Below are 17,234 nucleotides of genomic sequence, written 5' to 3'. Positions count from 1 at the left end.
CTGACAAAAACATGCTTCAATGTTAAGAACAAAACGTGTTTGATTATTACAGTAAACAATTTTTAATACTTCTCTTCTACTGTGTCAGCTTTAAGAGTATATTTTTTAAATTCAAAGACAACATACTGTAGTATGCACTTATTTTCTCCTTATCAGTGAATTGCCACGTTAAGAAACATCAGAGAACTGTGGTTAATAGAGCCAAGAGTTCACAGAAGGGTTGAAATGTAACATACAAGAAAGGGACACTCAATTCATACAGGAAACTCAAATGGGTACCCAAAATAAGCATTATAAACACAAGCGGTGCCACTGATAACAAAGGTCAGTTGTTATGAATGGGTTCAGTGCAGTCGAGCAGTTCTGATTTACCAGTTATCTCTCAGGTTTCAGCTGCGTATCTCCTAGCTGAAGCAGGCATATCGGCAGAGATTTCAGTGATGCCAATCTTCAGACGTCCTTTTCTTTAAATTAAGCATCACGTAATTGCCTTCTAGTAAACAGCAGGCAGACGGAACACTTAATTCCTTCGAAACAACTGTTTATGCCAGTAAAGTTGTTGTCAGAAATATGTAATCACTGCAATTTTGTCACGCTACTAGGGCTGCGCTCTGTGAAAATGAATGAACAAATGACTTTGCTCTATTGAATGTTTTGGCATTTTCTAAAACATTAAACCTAAAAAGACAAGAGTTTGGAACAAATCTCAAGATCATTCCTTGTCTTCACACTCTACTTCCATGTTGAAGCTATTATTAACAAGTACGCAGAAGAAAATCCAAGTCTGTAGACTGTTCTAACTGTTCATTTCAGTAATAAAAGAGGATTGTGGAATTAGTGGCTATTTTCTTGTATTCACCTTTAAAACCAACACACAGGTACTGAAACATTACATACAATTTATTTGTAACAATTACATTTGAACATGTACAAGTGAACATACATCACTTCATAGATTTATGATACATAATTACATAAAGCTTCAGATATAATTATTCACTCACTTCACCTGATGAAAGTAATTGACTTGTTTATTAAATGATTTAACCAATTTAAGTCAAAGCAAGTTTGTTAAAGACCTGAAAACTAACACACTCTTACATGATTTTACTTACTACTGTAACAGCTTAAATTTAATTTGCTATGAATTAATCATTCAAAAAAGTAAGAGTATAAGTGAAAAAAAGTACAGGTTAAAAAAACTATATGTATTCAATTAATTAATTAGTGAATATCCTTGTTAATAAAAAGTCTACATAATTCCTAATCCTGAGACAAGTTACTTCCTTAGTTAACTTTCTTCCTTTTGTACTGCCTGGGAGGACACTGAAGAGATCAGAATTTTTGCAAATAATGTCATGGCTTCCGTCAGTATTAGCCAAGCACTTTGCAAAATTCTGGAGTTCGACATCAGCCAATTACAAACTAGAACCTTTTGTAATTGTTTTGAGAGGAGGGCATTTGGCCAATCTAGCCCATTTGGTAGTCAGTAGTTAATCGATCCGAAAATGTTATGCAGCCATTTCCAGAAAGAAGACAGGGTGAATGTTTTTAGCAAAACTTACATGAGGAAAACAGACACAAGGAGTCAAGAATAGGAGCCAACAGGAAAAGGTAAAAGCAAATTTACAGCTTGTGTTCATCATCCCACAACTTTAAACTAGCTTTTTCACCATTTGTGGGTAAACAATAATGCAGAATGCTGACTATCCAGCTCTCCACATTTAAAAAAGCATTGCCTAAAGTTTTTATTGACAAAGACAATGCATCTCTAAGATCTAATGAAGTGCAGAAGAAATACATTGAATAGACAGTAACATAAACTACCCTGAAAAATTGGACTTTAATATGGAGTCATGCCCTAGCAAAATAAATTGCTTTTCAATTTATTTATAGAAAGCAGGTAGTTATTTTAAACATAAATATTAGTCAACATTTGTCACAAGTGATTTACTACAGATAAGAAATTAATGGTGAATGTGCTTACTTTAAAAAAATATTTTAAACATAAATTTTAGCAGTAACAATTGGGCATATGTCCAAAACTGCAAATATCTCAAAATTAGTCATCAACCAACCAAATCCCCTAAAATACTTTTTCACTTTCCCATCTGGAATGTCTAATCCATTCCATGGAGCAAAGTATCACGTTAAACAGAAGGAATCAGCATAAGTACAAAAAATATCAAACAAGTATACCCTGAGCTTAAGAACAGGTGGAGAATAATTCAAATGAAAACACCTCATTAAAACAGCGAATGCAATGTATGTGAGAGTCAAAGACGCAGATAATTGAGAACGAGCCATGACTCCTATTGCGTGTATATATATATATTTATATTATTTTTGGTACATGACAGCTAAATGTTTTTGATAAGTGGATTGTACCTTGTATCTTCACCGCAGTCCAGGTGAAATGTCATAGTGACTAAATTAAAGAATAAATGCTTTTCTCATTATATAATATAAATTACTTCTGATTAATGAGGAGGTGGTCCATCTGTCTACATCACAAACAAAACATAAGCATGAAACAAGGGTTTGACAGAGGCCGCACTAAGGAAAGAATGGTGGGGGCAGGGGAGACTTTTCCATTTTTTTATATGTTAATATGGGTCAAACTTGCCTTTTCAACACTTGCAAAGGTAGAGGGCTCATCTGTAATGACCATGGGCAATACGTTCCAACCTTTCATGACAGAAGCTGCTTATATAGCTGGGTAGTCAGTGCCTGTATGAGCCAGCTGTGTTGGGGGGTAGGAAAGGAGGGGGTCTGTCCGTCTCGAGCTGGAACACAGGGTGCTGTGTGCACTACACACCCCTAAGTCTGTGTGCAGACTCTCAGTTCTGCATATACACATCATAAATTAAGATAACCTCCTGTTAAATGAATTTATTTTTCTCATGGTTTTTATAGAAGTGTCATTGTACCAGTACTGATTAATTCTCAGATTTATTTTTGAACACCAACTCTCCAAAAATAAACTGAGTAAATACAGAACGTTCTCAAATATATTGCATATACCTATGAACATACACATGGAGTATGTGTATGCAAATTATGAATGTAGAGAATTAATTTGGAGGATTTGTACAAATTCATAGTTTTAAATTCATTCAATTAATTAAATTATTGAGTTTTCTCAAAAAACAGTTGTGTTCATATTAGCTTTCTAATTTTTTTTAATGAAACAGTAGCAATAGTTGTAGCCATGTGAAAGGAGAGAGGTGTAATTCTTACACTCAAGAAATTACTGCTGCTAAAAACTGATCTGAATTGGAAATAAATTATTTTTCTTAGCAGGAGGCCACATTTGGGAGATTCTGTCAAATCCTCAGAATGGCATGATTAAGGGGAAAAAAGAGAAACCTACTCTCATTTTCAAACAAATAAGACCTTTTATATAAAATCAATTATACGGTATAGTTAGTGAGACTGGCAGCATTCCCTCTGACATCATTAATGTTGACTCATAAACAGATGAGTGATGAACAAGTTTTTTTTCTTCTTAGACAAATGCATATATAGTTTGGTAATGAAGTTAGAGCTTGTGAGAGCTGAAGGACTGTCAGCACTAGAAACAGCAGGCCTCTATCCCTACAACCACCAAGTGGATTAGAAACAGGCTCTTTGCCAGACTAACCCACAGACACAAGACGTCTGCTTGGACCTATGGATGGTGTACTTTAAGGAGGCTGCTATATTGCAACTACCCATTTCAAAAATATTTTGCTTTTAATGATTTACAAAGATACAGTGTATGGGTGGACCACAAAATATCTACAGTAAAAGAACGCAATATAAAATCTACAAAATAGACAGGCTTATACATTAAAACATATATCAAGTCATGTTTGCAGACCAGTTTATAAACTCAAAGAATTTTAGTATCCATAAAGACGTAGGTATGCATATTGTTTTTCCAATTGAATACAGTACTTATGAAGTGCAATTAGATTTATTTATTGGTGAGGTCAAAAAAGACAACATTTTAAGAAAAGACTAGCTGACTTTTAGTGAAGTACCTGTAGTGAAGGGTATACAAAGAAAGTATATCTACTTTATTTCTAATTACTAATGTCTGCCAGTAATACATAATTAACAAAACAAATGGCAAAAAAACAAAAAAAACATTTGGAAAGCCATCAGGAAATATGTGAAAGATATCAAGAGATATTCAAAATTAACACAAAAACAAGCAAAACAGACTTGCAGTGAAAAGGAATAAACATGTACCAACTAAAAGTAGAATCTGTGACTTGAAAGGGACTTTGTAGCAACATGGTTCTGTCTGCTACCAGAGACAGTTGTATGCGTAAACACCTGATGGCAGAAGGTACCTTTCATACTGCACTACAATCTAAAGCAAATAAAACAGGACTTTTCGGCTGGAAAGACCAAGATCACAGTGAGTTGGTTTTTTTCCTGTCATCCTACTATTTATCTTGGCATCACCCTTAATCATCTCACTTTTTGTAAAAAAAATACTACGATTCAGTCGATTTTTCCTACACCACTATGACCCAAACAACATTATTAATTTAACACAGGAAGGTTTGAAGAGGACTGATACCCAGATACGTAGTTGGTCCTCTTAGTCTATATGTTGTGGCAAGATCTCAAGAAACTTTTTTTTATCTTTGGTTATAACAATACAATTTGCACAAACAGTTGCTTCACAAAGTCATGCCGCATTATATAACTTAAAATATAAGTATTAAAAGTACAAATATTAACATGTAAGTATTATTCATTCATTCAAAATTAAGTAAAATGAAAACACTACATACTACATATACTATACATATTGTAAAACAACAGAGTTAGCAAAACAACGATGGGAAACCATGTGTACCATTGTAGCTCTTTCCTCAACTCCAAAATGTTGGATGAAAGTCAAATTCATCCAACATTTTGGAGTGGGAATTACCAACCTGGGACTCCAGTTCATGTCCGATCAAAGAGACTCACACATTTATGCAGGGAACAATTTAGGGAATTGATCTAAAGAATATGTCTCTGCACTGTGGGAGGAAACTAGAGAATACCTTTTAGAAGGGATTCTAATTTAGAGGCTTTCAGTCATAATCCCACACATAGTAGCCTCATACTGTACCATTTGCTCCTTAGACATAAAATGTCCATACCTGCAGCTGCTCTGTTACTGAGCAGTATTACTTCCCACTTCTCACACCAATGTAACGCCCGGGGGTTCAGGCGGGCGCCCTTGCCGCATTAGGTCAGCCCCCCACCGTCTGGGGCTCGAACCCGGGACTCCCGCGTCACTCAACAGGGACCCAGCCCGGTGCAACATTACATAGCATTTATATTATTACTTGATCATTACTTTCTGTGTTGTTCATTAGTATTCACTACATCTGTATATTATAAACCAGGATGAAAGTATGTATACAGTAATTGTTTATGTGTACAGGATAATGAAAGCACCACAATGAAGATATTTCTTTCTTGTTTTGAAAAAAAATTAAATTTTCTTAAAATTAAAAACTTCTAGCAGTATCTCCATATCTCCATTGAGTTTTGTATAATTACATAACATTCAATCCATGAAAAAGGTTCTGTTATAGTACTAGCTGCTAACTGACCATTCAAGCCCCCGGGGCTAAGGCACACACCTCCATAATATTTCTATAGGTCAATAGGCCACACGCTTCTTAGGGCAGAATACTAAGCCAGCAATGTAAATAGTTAATTGCAAAAAAAGTACACTTTGACTACAGGCATCAAAATGGGTTCTTTTTACACATGTACCCTTTGTTTTACTTTTAACAAACAACCACCTCACATCTTCTACAGTATGTATAATTTCTAATTACAGGCTGTTTATGCATACAGAGTCTGGTCAGGTAAAAACAGACATCCAAATTGTAAAGCACATTTACATGTACATTGTGCATGTCTATTTATTCCTAATCAGGCACTGCGTAGATTTATTTATATACTGTGACACCGCAGTGTGGGAAAGGAGCAGGATAGTACATCTTGGTTCCTTTCTGCTGCAATGTCACAATACACAGGTTTATTAATAAGTAAATATATACACATGTACATATCAAAGCAATGTTTTTCTTATATAATTTCCTCATTACATGTTAGTTTGGATGTTTGGCTGTGGTGTTCATACAGTAGTTGTGAACGTTTCAGTTTTCTGCTGAATGTCCTTAATTTCAACTGAACTGTTCGCCCTGAGGCTTGTGCTAAGAAAAGGCTTCCCTGAGTTATAACTATTAAAATACAAGAACAATACATGCATTAACATGCTTTGCACCATTATCAAAGTTTCTTCACATAAAAATGCTATTGAACCTAAGTCTCAAAAGCTGTGCTGGCTGCTGGTGTTAGCACAAGTGCCGCAACTATGCACAAAGCGTTGCTCTAAAATCACAGTACATGTAAATAATGCTCTGCTCTGATCTTTGTTAACCACATGCTTACACATTTGCCTTTGCTTCAGTGCTTTAAATGGTTAACACAATCTGGCCCTCTATGTAAAACTTTCAGATTCACAAAGGTGCAATTAACATGCAAAGCTAACAATTCAAAAACAGGTCCTCTGGAATAACATGAAGTTCGATTTGCTTTAAATGCTTTACAAATAACAAAACCATGCACCCAATATATACACAGATAACACAAAAAGAGAATCAGTTCAACTGATCCTATAAAAGGCACATCCTCACTAAACTAGAGGATTTGAGGTGTTAAAACCTCTGCTCAATCTCAAGATTTGTGCTACCTACTGGTAAAACATTTCACAAAGAATGGAAATATTCTTGCCGAGATGTTCATATTCTTGGTAAATGGATCTGAATTGCTCCTTTATGTGCGTATTTTTATAAGCCTTGTTTTGCTCAGAATAAAGCACTCGTTATTATCCTTTGGATTTTAAAATATGTATAAATAGCTTAAGTTTTCTTATTATTTATACATGAAAAATACACACTACCTCTGTTTTCTCTAAATTAAATTGCTTCGCCTTGATGTTGTCCTTAAAATCCTACTTTTTTTTGTTTGCTTTGCCCAGTTCCCCAAATCTTGAAAGAGGTGAACCAAGCACTTGGGAAAAGAAGCACTTTATTTTTGTCTTGCAGGGGGCATTGAATTAATTATTTAATGATCGGGTGAACAAGTAAGCCAAGGGGAAACACTGTCCTTAATTCCATACAGTTTATTTAATTTACTCACAAAGACACAAGCTAAAGAAAGGGGGGGGGGGGAGAGGTTCCCTGCCAAAGCCATTCTAAGGGTTAAAGTAAGACAGTAAAGTGATTCCAGATGTGCCAATATTAATAATATCTCTTTTCCTGATGAATGGGAAGGTATGACCCAGTTAGAATGCAGTTAAAATTACAGGCGCCACAGAGCCCCTGACTGTTGCCCTACCACCCAGGAATCTTCTCCTCACCTCCGCTGCTGTAATGCTGATGTGTGGCTCGAACCTGCTGAAGCAGACGTTCCATCGCCTCAATCTGCCCCCTGTGCCGAGGTTCTCTCCCATCACACTCTTTCCAGTCTGGAGGGGGGGGGGAATGAAACAGATATACAACTGCATGAATCAAAAACCGAAGAAACGAAAAAAATGGAACGGTCTTTTCCCCTTTGGAAAGGCAGTGCACCCGTAAACACAACAATTAACAAAAGCAACAAAATAACTACATTTGAGTTCTGAATTCAGTTTGACTTATTCAAGAACACAGAGGTTGAAACGGTACTTTTGTGCTTTAAAATGATCTTCCATCATGAGGAGATGGAGTGGAAATCAGAGACAATCCTTTTTTTGGGGGGAGGAGTGATGCGTTTTATTTGTATATAACAGACAAATATAACTGTTCACAGTTTTTGCTTGCAGCATGGACTGCTTAAAAAGGTTAGTGAAATCAAGATATGAGCATTCAAATAGACACACAGGAAACATACTGTAAACACATATTTGTGTTCTATAACACCAACTATTTGGTCAGTATATTAATAAAATGCTAATGAAAGCTCATACATTCCACTAACTTGTATCCTTCAATTGCTTGTAGTGTATTACATTTTTTGACTGTTTTATTTTTTGCTAGTATTGCATAGGATATTAAAGCTGTTTTTTTATTTCTAAGCTATTTTTGTAGGTACTATGGTACATGGTACCAAGGTAAAACAAATGTCAGCGTTAGATATCGACTTAGAAGATAAACATCCAAGCAATAAATGAAGAATCAGGAGTCTGATCAGCCCTAACTTAGTATCAGGCACTAAGATGATGACAAAACATTAAAGGCTAGAGTTTTACAATAATGGTTCTCTCTAAAATATATAACCTGTTTACATATTCATAAGCATTATAATATATATTTCATTTCACTTGATATACAGTATAAATGATATCCTGAAAGCTGTTCTGACAAGAAAATAGCTTTTTACATTTGTGATTGTCAAACCCATAATGGCTGAGTTTTAAAAAATCCCAACTGCATATTATGTGAATGTACAAATGCTACTTTTTGGAACTCATTCACACTGAGCACCTTTTAGCAGCTGTTGAGTTACATCGCTCAAGGTTACCTACAGATTGTTTCATGAATGTAAAAGGTTCACTTTGACTTATAACCTGTGAATAGTGTTTGGATAACATCACTTCACATTTAATCAAAATTGTACCTGTTTTTCTTCACATAAGCAACTTACTTGAGGGCACTGCAAAAGTAGGAGTAGCCAACTGTGCTGGGCCCCAGCCCTTCATATTATAGGCAGAAACCTGAACATAATATGCCTTGCCCTGCAAGATAAAATTAATAATATATTAAATCAACAACAATTAAGTTTGAATATTTCATGTAGTAACAACTTGCAATAAACATAACTGCACATATGCGATACACCCTGTACTTGATTATCTGAAATGCAACAAAATATGTTGCCAGCAAGTTAGCTTTTCAATTACAGTATGTATTATCATAGGAGATGGAAATAAAAAAATCACTGAATTTACAAAGCAATTTGAATATATGAATATTGGCATCAACCTCAATTTTCTCTGCAATATTTTGACTTCCCATGTATTATATTTTATTTATAATACATACTGTATATAATCATTTATATAAAAAAGAGACTGAAATTTTGTTTAATAAAGCTCAATTCGATAAGGGCATCAGCTTAACCTACAGTACTCATTATCCTTCCTCATATAGTTGGAGATTAGTAATGCCATTTTTGTATCTTGTTTACCTCTCGTGAGAATAAATGTTCAATACATTTACAAAAGTACGACTAACCAGTAAGTATATATTCACAAAGAATATTATTCTTAATAAACTACAGATAATTTTACTTCTGACATTTCATGGCAATATGTCATCAACTGCATTTTGCTGCCCACTGCTTTCTTTCTGTAACAGATTAAAGGATCACGTTAATTATATGAGAGCATTATGAAAATGAATAATTGCAGGTTTTCACCATCTTACTGCAAGATTAAAGAGCAATTAAGAAATTTAAGAAAAGCAGGGTAATCAAAATGACTGTTAATCTCCTAATAACAGAGCTATAGTATATAGAAATCTCTGTAGGTGGGAAAAGAGATGGAGGGTTTCTGTTATTTTAACCATCAGACATGCAGTCAGAGCTGAATCTATCAGAAGTCTGACCTCCGTGATTCTGAAGGAGATTATAGCATGAGCCTGCTATATCAAGCGTTTATGGCTCCCCTCTCCCTGCATGTGGCCAATCTCTTCTGATCTCTCCACATGACAACTTACAAAAATGGTTTATGCTGTCTACTTATTCCTTTGTGTATTTCAGCTCATGGATACCAGACAAATTATGCTTAATGACTGGCAGTTGTTGCCAGAGGAATGGCTGCTTTGCTCTTATTGCCAAGAGTGCTGAATGCAAATGTCAGAGCCCCTACAAAATGGTTAGGAGAAGTTGAGATCTAATTGAATGATTTGGCATTTACCGTTGTGAGACCTGTGATAGTGCACCTCAAAGTCTGAAGATTGTCCATGATTAATTCTCCAGCCAGCGAGGAAAAGTCTTTCAAATAACTCCACTCCACTGCAGAAAGAAAACCAACAGTTATCTTTGATTATATTAGGAAAAGAATGTAGCACACAGAAAATGGCCTTTAACTTTTCTGTGATTATATATATTTTTTCTGTGTTATAAAGTATTTATTTTTGTTTAGAAACCCATTTAAGGGCAATTGCTAATCAACTTAAATGTACACAAAAACACATTTCATATTACTTGAATATAGAATATTACTGTAACAGACTGACACTGTCGATTGGACTTGTAGAAGACACCAAAACAGTCAGTGTTTTTAATGGTGACAATTTAAAGCTTTTACACAATTTAATACTGTAACAACACTTTTTAATTTAAAATTCCAGTTAAGGATTATTATGTAACTACTTAATTTGGAATCACTTATTATATCCTTGCAACTCAGCTTATAGCCATTCACCTTTTGAAAATTGACAAGCTCTTCAGTGACATACAGGAGAGTCAGTGACAATTGGAAGAGATCACGGAGTCCAGACACTCCCAGGCTGACATTCATATCAACATTTTTTCATTCATCAGTATACTGACTTACTGTATCTTCTTGTAGTTATTTTGTATTATTTTATTTAAAATAACTGCACACTTTCTGTATAAAATGGCTTAGTTCTGTCAAACACAAATACTATTGAATGAGCTGGATATGTATTTTAATGGTAACAATGTATGAAAATTACTAATTAATGATAAAATCTCTATGAGAAAGAGTAACTTAAGACTGAATTTACCTAGGCTTCTCGTGTGAGAAGCACTGTTGACTTTGGACATATTTTATACTTGAAAATAAATGGGGCAATTATTTCAAAAGAAAATATCTTGCACAGACACTTGTGAGCTGAGGACTGGCTCTGACATACGTGCAATTTCATTTAAAAGCTTGGCACCACAGAAGACTTCAAGATTTGTGTGGGTGGGAGTGACTTGAAGGCAAACAGCCTCTCATCATCTTCATAATATTGGTTATGTATGTTATAAGATCCCACCGCAGTCTAAGCCACAAATCCCTGATTATCTGTATTGTTTTCATACCTGTCTGCTTTAATACTTGGATCCCTCTAACTGAAGAGGTGTGTGGTAAACGTTACAAATTAAACCAAAGGAGGATTTTGGTAAATGAGTAAACATATTATACAACAGAAAGTATAGAAGGAAACCCAAATCTACCTCATCTTTTCTGGAAATACATATTTCTTTATAATGGATGATAATAACAGGAAAGAAGCCTAAGGCCATAATGGTATACTAATGCTAAGAAAAAAATACACTTAGCTTTATTATTTTTTTTCTCCTGCAGAAACGGCCTCCTGTAACCATGACAGGAAGGTCATGTATTTGCAATACAGAAACGGATGGATAGATCCCACCCTCATAAAGGCAAGCTGTCCTCTTCTCAACACTCTGCTCCTTCTTCCCATTTGTTGAGCGTAACCATGGTACCAAGATTCTAAATATAGACCCTACAGTGAACTAATGCATTGACAGGCCGACCACAGGCAGGTGGAAGGACAGACAGATACCTTATTTTATACTTTTTTGATTAAATTGTTCTCTTGTGCTTTTTAATTGTCAGGGGGGGTCATCTGCGTGTGTTTATGAGGCGGGCAAAATCCCACAAAAACCTTTCAAACAAAAACATAATAATCTTTTAGCTGCTCTCTAGAAAGTAGAGAATATTTTTAAAACAAAAGCAACAATCACAGAAGATGAGCCTTTGAGTCAGACTATCCACCTATCACTTTCATATCTATCTTAAGAAAGGAAGAATCAGTGCTCCACTGGGCACAATTCAAATCCCAGAAAATGTGATTATATTTGTAGCTAGATTATACATCCTGAACTATTTACAGTGAGCTTTTTATGAATAATGTGTATGTTATATAAACAATCAGAAAGCTGTCTTCTTTAAGATAAGTCTAAGTGTTTTCCAAAGGTAAAATTCGTATATAAAATCAAGATGAAAGATGGAAGAACTGAACTCGATATTTATTTCGATATATACTGTATAAATTATACCTTCTTACCTTTGCATTTCAAAAATCTGGTTAAACAGCCATTTCCAGAAGGGAAGTGTGCCTTGTGCTTGTGATTAATCTCATTATGCAGACAGTTGAGCTAAACCCTAATGAAAATTTCTGTGTGTGACTGATTGATGTTGTATTATTTTTCCTTCATGCAAATTTATAGCACAGTGTCAATAACACAGAGAGTATTAGGTCATTCTTTTGCACTCACAAGATCATTTTTAGAAAGAAATGTAAATTTAATTTACAATATGACGTATGAGTGCCACTAGCTTTCATGTACTCACTGTTTTTATGGTATCCGATATTTTTAATTGTGTAAGGAGACTGGTTTTGTTGGCATAAATTACAACAGCTCATGGCTCAAAGCAGCTTCATTTCTTACTTGCACAAATATGCTCAGCAGGAAGACATGGGAAATGCCTGGGGTGCTTTTTAAATACAGTTTATTAGTCCTTTATGTCTTTTCACAAACTTGAACAGGTTTAAAATTGTCAGTGAACATCAAGAACTTCGCACACTGATTTGCACACTGAAAAGGGTTTCTTAAACAGACGAAGGGCAGGTGATTCACAGAAAGTACTGTACTGTATATCTCCATATCAAAACAAACTGTAACGTTGATAATAGGCAAAATCCTCAGTCCATACTGTACATGTAAGAAGCTTACATTTTCATTATTTGATTAAAAAAATGAAATTGGTAGAGGAATTATAATCTTTCTATTTTTATTTTAGTTTCCTTATTAGCTCCAATTTTTACAATGGCTATTGAAGCAGGTTTTTGAGAATACTGCACGGGGAAATATTAGGAATCAAAAAACAGCAGATGTATTTGACATGTACTGTTGCTACTGTATGACCCACAGCTTGCGATGTTCCTGGACAATGTTTAATTTTTGTTCTGTTCTTTTTGTATTAACATAGAAAACAGAGAATGGAATGTTTCCAGTTAAAATCCATGGTGCTTCTTAGGTTTGGTTCTTTTGTACCATATATTTCTTGTTGCAATTCTTTGTTTCTCTCATGTCACAATTTGGAGACAGATCTGTAACAAGCAAACTGGATTCATATCATCATGGGCCATCATACAAAAACCAACCAAGCTACGCCAAGACAGATTTAAATGAACAATATTCTAATCATAAAGGAGAAAAAAATGTAAAACAGTACTCTTAAAGGTACTGGATGATTGAGGAAACAATTAACATACATAACATTTAACCTTATGCGTTTCCTAAGCAGGTTTATTTCACCTCTAAAAATGTCAGTACCTTTGTAGCCAGTAATTAGTATCTTAAATGGAAAAGGAAAATGGAATACTGTCAAAGCTAAGCATTTTCAAATTAACTTTTAGCAATGCTGAACTGCTGGAAGCTAAACACTTTTCAGGCACAACTTAATGTTCTCTCTATTTTAAATTGCTGCAGATATCTGTTCAGCAAAGTGCACAATTTATCCAGAACTAGAGTTTTCAGCTTTATCTACTTTGTCTACTCTGTTATTACTAAAATAATATTTCTTTTGAAAAATAAATGTTCAATATATAAATGCAAAGTCATCATATGATGCTGTTTATCATGTCACAAATGAACATGTACAGTATGCTACAAACAACAGCTTTCTACCTCAGTAAAAAGCCACACCAAAATTGAGATAGCTTATTCTTGTGTTATGACCAATGCTTTTAAATGAAATAAAAAGAGAAAGGACATCTTAAAAATAATGCGACTGTTGCACTCAGCAAGCCTTTTATAGTTAAGGTGGAGAAAAAAACATCATCCACTAATCTTACCCACTGAAAATGTAGCAAGGATAATTCAAAAGCTTAATTTAGCCATTTAATTTATCAATATTTATTCACTGTTCTCTAGATTGATACTATTTTTGTAATGTGGTGACCAAAGTTTATATATTCTAAATGATGTCCTTAGTGAATTGAGTAGTGAATTGTATTATTTTAATATAACATTCCTTAATTTCAATTCTATGCCTTTAACTATACAGCTCATCACTCATTTTGCCATTTTAATTGCTTCCGTAGTGTCTGAAAGATGAAAATAGTGTCTACGTAAACACTGTCAGTCTTGTTTATAAGTAGATTTTTCCAACTTAGCCTTTTCTGTCTTTTATTGATGGTTTATGTTTTTCAACCTTAAGAACATCTCAAAGAACAGCTTACCTACCACAATTAAGCTACAGCCCACTGTACACTATCTGTAGGTGGAATGCATGAATAATAGAAGGACCTCCCTGAAACTTATAATTTCAAAACTACAGAACAATTGAACAAACTATGGTCCATTTTGTTGTTTGATGTGGTATTATTGCCTGTTTCTTTGTAAAATAAAATGATCAAAGTAAATCTAATCATGTTAATAAATATCAAATAAAAACAGAATAATACAAAAGACCATTAAGAAGGGACATTTCTATTGTCAAATCAAAAATTACATTTTTGTCAACAGCCCATCAATTATGAAGATTAGCCAATAACACAAACATGAAAACAAATGGGCAATTCAATGCTAAGATTCTAAAAACATAAAACCTGACTGAACAAAAATTACTTAATCAATTAAGGGCATAGAACCCTGCAATAAAGTAAGACCACATACTAACATTATTAACATTTCTCTTTATTAATCTAAATAATGAGGACCAATTCTTTGTCTGTGGTGTTTTACTAATTCTTTACCTTTCAAAAAAAGTCTTAATATGCTGTTGCAATATGTTTTGGGAGACAAACTCTGAAAATAAGGTAAGTGCTCTGTATTTTAAATTGGATTGGCAATCTAGATCATGAGAGGCACACATGAAGCTTACACCTACAGTATACAACTATGGCATTTTGTGTTTTTTCTTAATGTATTGGGTAAAAACATACTCCAAAAACATAAAGCCTTTAGCTTACTTTGAGAATTTGTTTAGCAATAGGACACAGGTAGAAACTAAATAAATAGCAATGATGGTTATGTTCCTGTAGTCATTTTGTTACATCACAACTCATTCATAAGAACCGTTGCATTTTTAATCAACTGAGGAAAGAGAAATATAGAATTTCCAGCCACTTATTAGTACAATGGTATTTTCTTCTGTGGGCCTCTTGAGGCAGAATTCAGTCCAGAACACTTGGTTTGGCTCAAGTGACACACAGGATGACTGAAGAGAGACATCAGGTTTCCCAGCTTCCCTGCAAATTGCCTGCTGCTATTTACAGGTACTGTATTTGGGAATTTTTTTTCAGTTTATGCTACACTTATAAAATGTTTGACTTTCAATGTCGTACCTAGTACCTTTATGCTGTGACTGACCATTTATAATACATTTTGGGCTAAGTATTTGAAAATGTGTTTGTGTCAGGCAAAGACTGGTGAACTTGTAAAGCAAAATGAAAGGCTGACATTTTATTCCACTTCTTTTGTTTGTGGAGTAGTTATAAATTAATGAGACATCTATCACAAAGGACTATTTAAAACGAACATGAGCATCTTCAGATAGCTTAATTCCACCAGCCTTTCTTCTTAATTCCTATTATATAAGGTTTTTAAACCTCTGATGTCTATTATCAAGACTCATTCTTTTCCACATCTGCAATCAACCTCAGATAAATCAACCATTGACCTTATGCCTCACAAATTCAAGATGAAAAGAATAAAATCTTTATTCACCACAGCTGTATATTCATTCACATTCATTTTTTTCTAAATGGCATCTGATTGTTAACTTCTCCTTGGACAATGGCACAAATGATAACTTTCTTGTGTCCCTATTTCTTATCATACTCCGTTCATTGTTCAGTCTAAATCCATCCATCCAAGTGAAAAAAAAGTCACTAAGCCACACTCAGTAATGTCCCTGATGGCTTCAAACAAGAGTTTCTTTTACAAGTTATACTGAATAATAATGGAGTTTAAAATATAACATTCTTTATTATTAGAAACCTATTAAATGTGCTATTTGTTTTTTCTAACTTACTGGTCACAATTGAAATTAAGTGAGGGGATGTGATCCAAAAAAATAATCAGATTGATTTTGAAAGCTGTCCTGAACCAGAACCAAAAAAATGTCATTTCTGTATTGTAACTATGGAAAGACTTGAACTGCAGTATTTAACAAAATAGTTCTCATAGAGAAGCTCGTAAGTTAAAAGAAGTATTCAGTTTTTAGAGGACAAGAATCCAGACAACCAAATAAATGTAAATTACCAGAAAAGCATGTCACACACTGCAAGAAATAAATTTACTGTCTAATTGCTATGTTTTGGATTATTAATACTATAAGTAGGTCTGTACTGTTTTCCTTCTTCTGTGGCTCGTACTACAAGGCCAACATTTTTATTACAGAAATTGGAGCCATTTCTGAATGCAGAAAAAAAATGAAATTCTATGCCCGTCTGTCCATTGTTGGCTACTAACAGAAATTATAATGAAAAAAACTAAACTACTCCTTTTGAAATTAAAAACGTTGCCCCCATTCTGTTACAAGTATACTAAAATATTCAGCATATACACATTTTTACTGACAATTTACATAAAAAAGAACAAAATAGTAGGATTTTAACTAATGAGCAGCAACCATATTAATTAAGAGATATTGTTTTACCACAGAAATTAACATCACATTCACATCATCACACTCTACATTTCTTTAAATAAATCCATGTACCAAACATCTGGAACAACCATTGAATGATTGTTTAATCTTGTATTTTTTAAGTTAAAAGTACAAGTAAGACACTTTTTGCAGAGACTTCATCAGAAAATCAATTTAGGTGCCGTTTTGCAATACAAATACAAATTGAAATATTTTTTTCAATATACAATCAACATATATTAACCATGTAAAAAACAACGTCATTTATAATTGAAATACTCCAAAATATAAAGGCATAAAAAATACTTTTCTGGTTTCAATGAGTTATTGTGGTAGAATGAAAAATAAGCTTCAGACAGAGTTTAAGTAAAAGCTTATAATTGAATTGCTATTAAAACAACCAAAAGTACCTTGCAATTATCTATCATATTTGCTTTATAAATCAAGCAGGAGACATTATATCTGTATCTTCAAAACCACCAATAGCAACTGGCTTAGAAAAGCCAAACATTTTTTTAGACCTCTTCCTCTTTCCCACTGAAAAGGC

General features: G+C 34.1%; 1 protein-coding gene across 2 annotated transcripts in view; it reads right to left on the bottom strand.

Moving 5' to 3' along the window:
- Positions 1 to 17,234, bottom strand: part of ankfn1a (ankyrin repeat and fibronectin type III domain containing 1a) — a 196,259-nt gene that overhangs the window by 23,725 nt on the left and 155,300 nt on the right. For both annotated transcript variants that reach the window (XM_088599653.1, XM_088599654.1), the window contains 3 exons: positions 9,965 to 10,062; positions 8,692 to 8,782; positions 7,427 to 7,534 (listed from right to left, as the gene is read on the bottom strand). In XM_088599653.1, coding sequence (XP_088455779.1) covers positions 7,427 to 7,534; positions 8,692 to 8,782; positions 9,965 to 10,062 — 297 coding nt within the window. The remainder of the gene's footprint in view (positions 1 to 7,426; positions 7,535 to 8,691; positions 8,783 to 9,964; positions 10,063 to 17,234) is intronic.

This window comes from Lepisosteus platostomus, chromosome 11, assembly GCF_059453375.1.
Source record: "Lepisosteus platostomus isolate fLepPlt1 chromosome 11, fLepPlt1.hap1, whole genome shotgun sequence".
Lineage (NCBI taxonomy): Eukaryota > Metazoa > Chordata > Actinopteri > Semionotiformes > Lepisosteidae > Lepisosteus > Lepisosteus platostomus.
The sequence above is the reverse complement of the archived record's forward strand: the minus strand, read 5'-3'. Positions and strand labels throughout refer to the sequence as shown.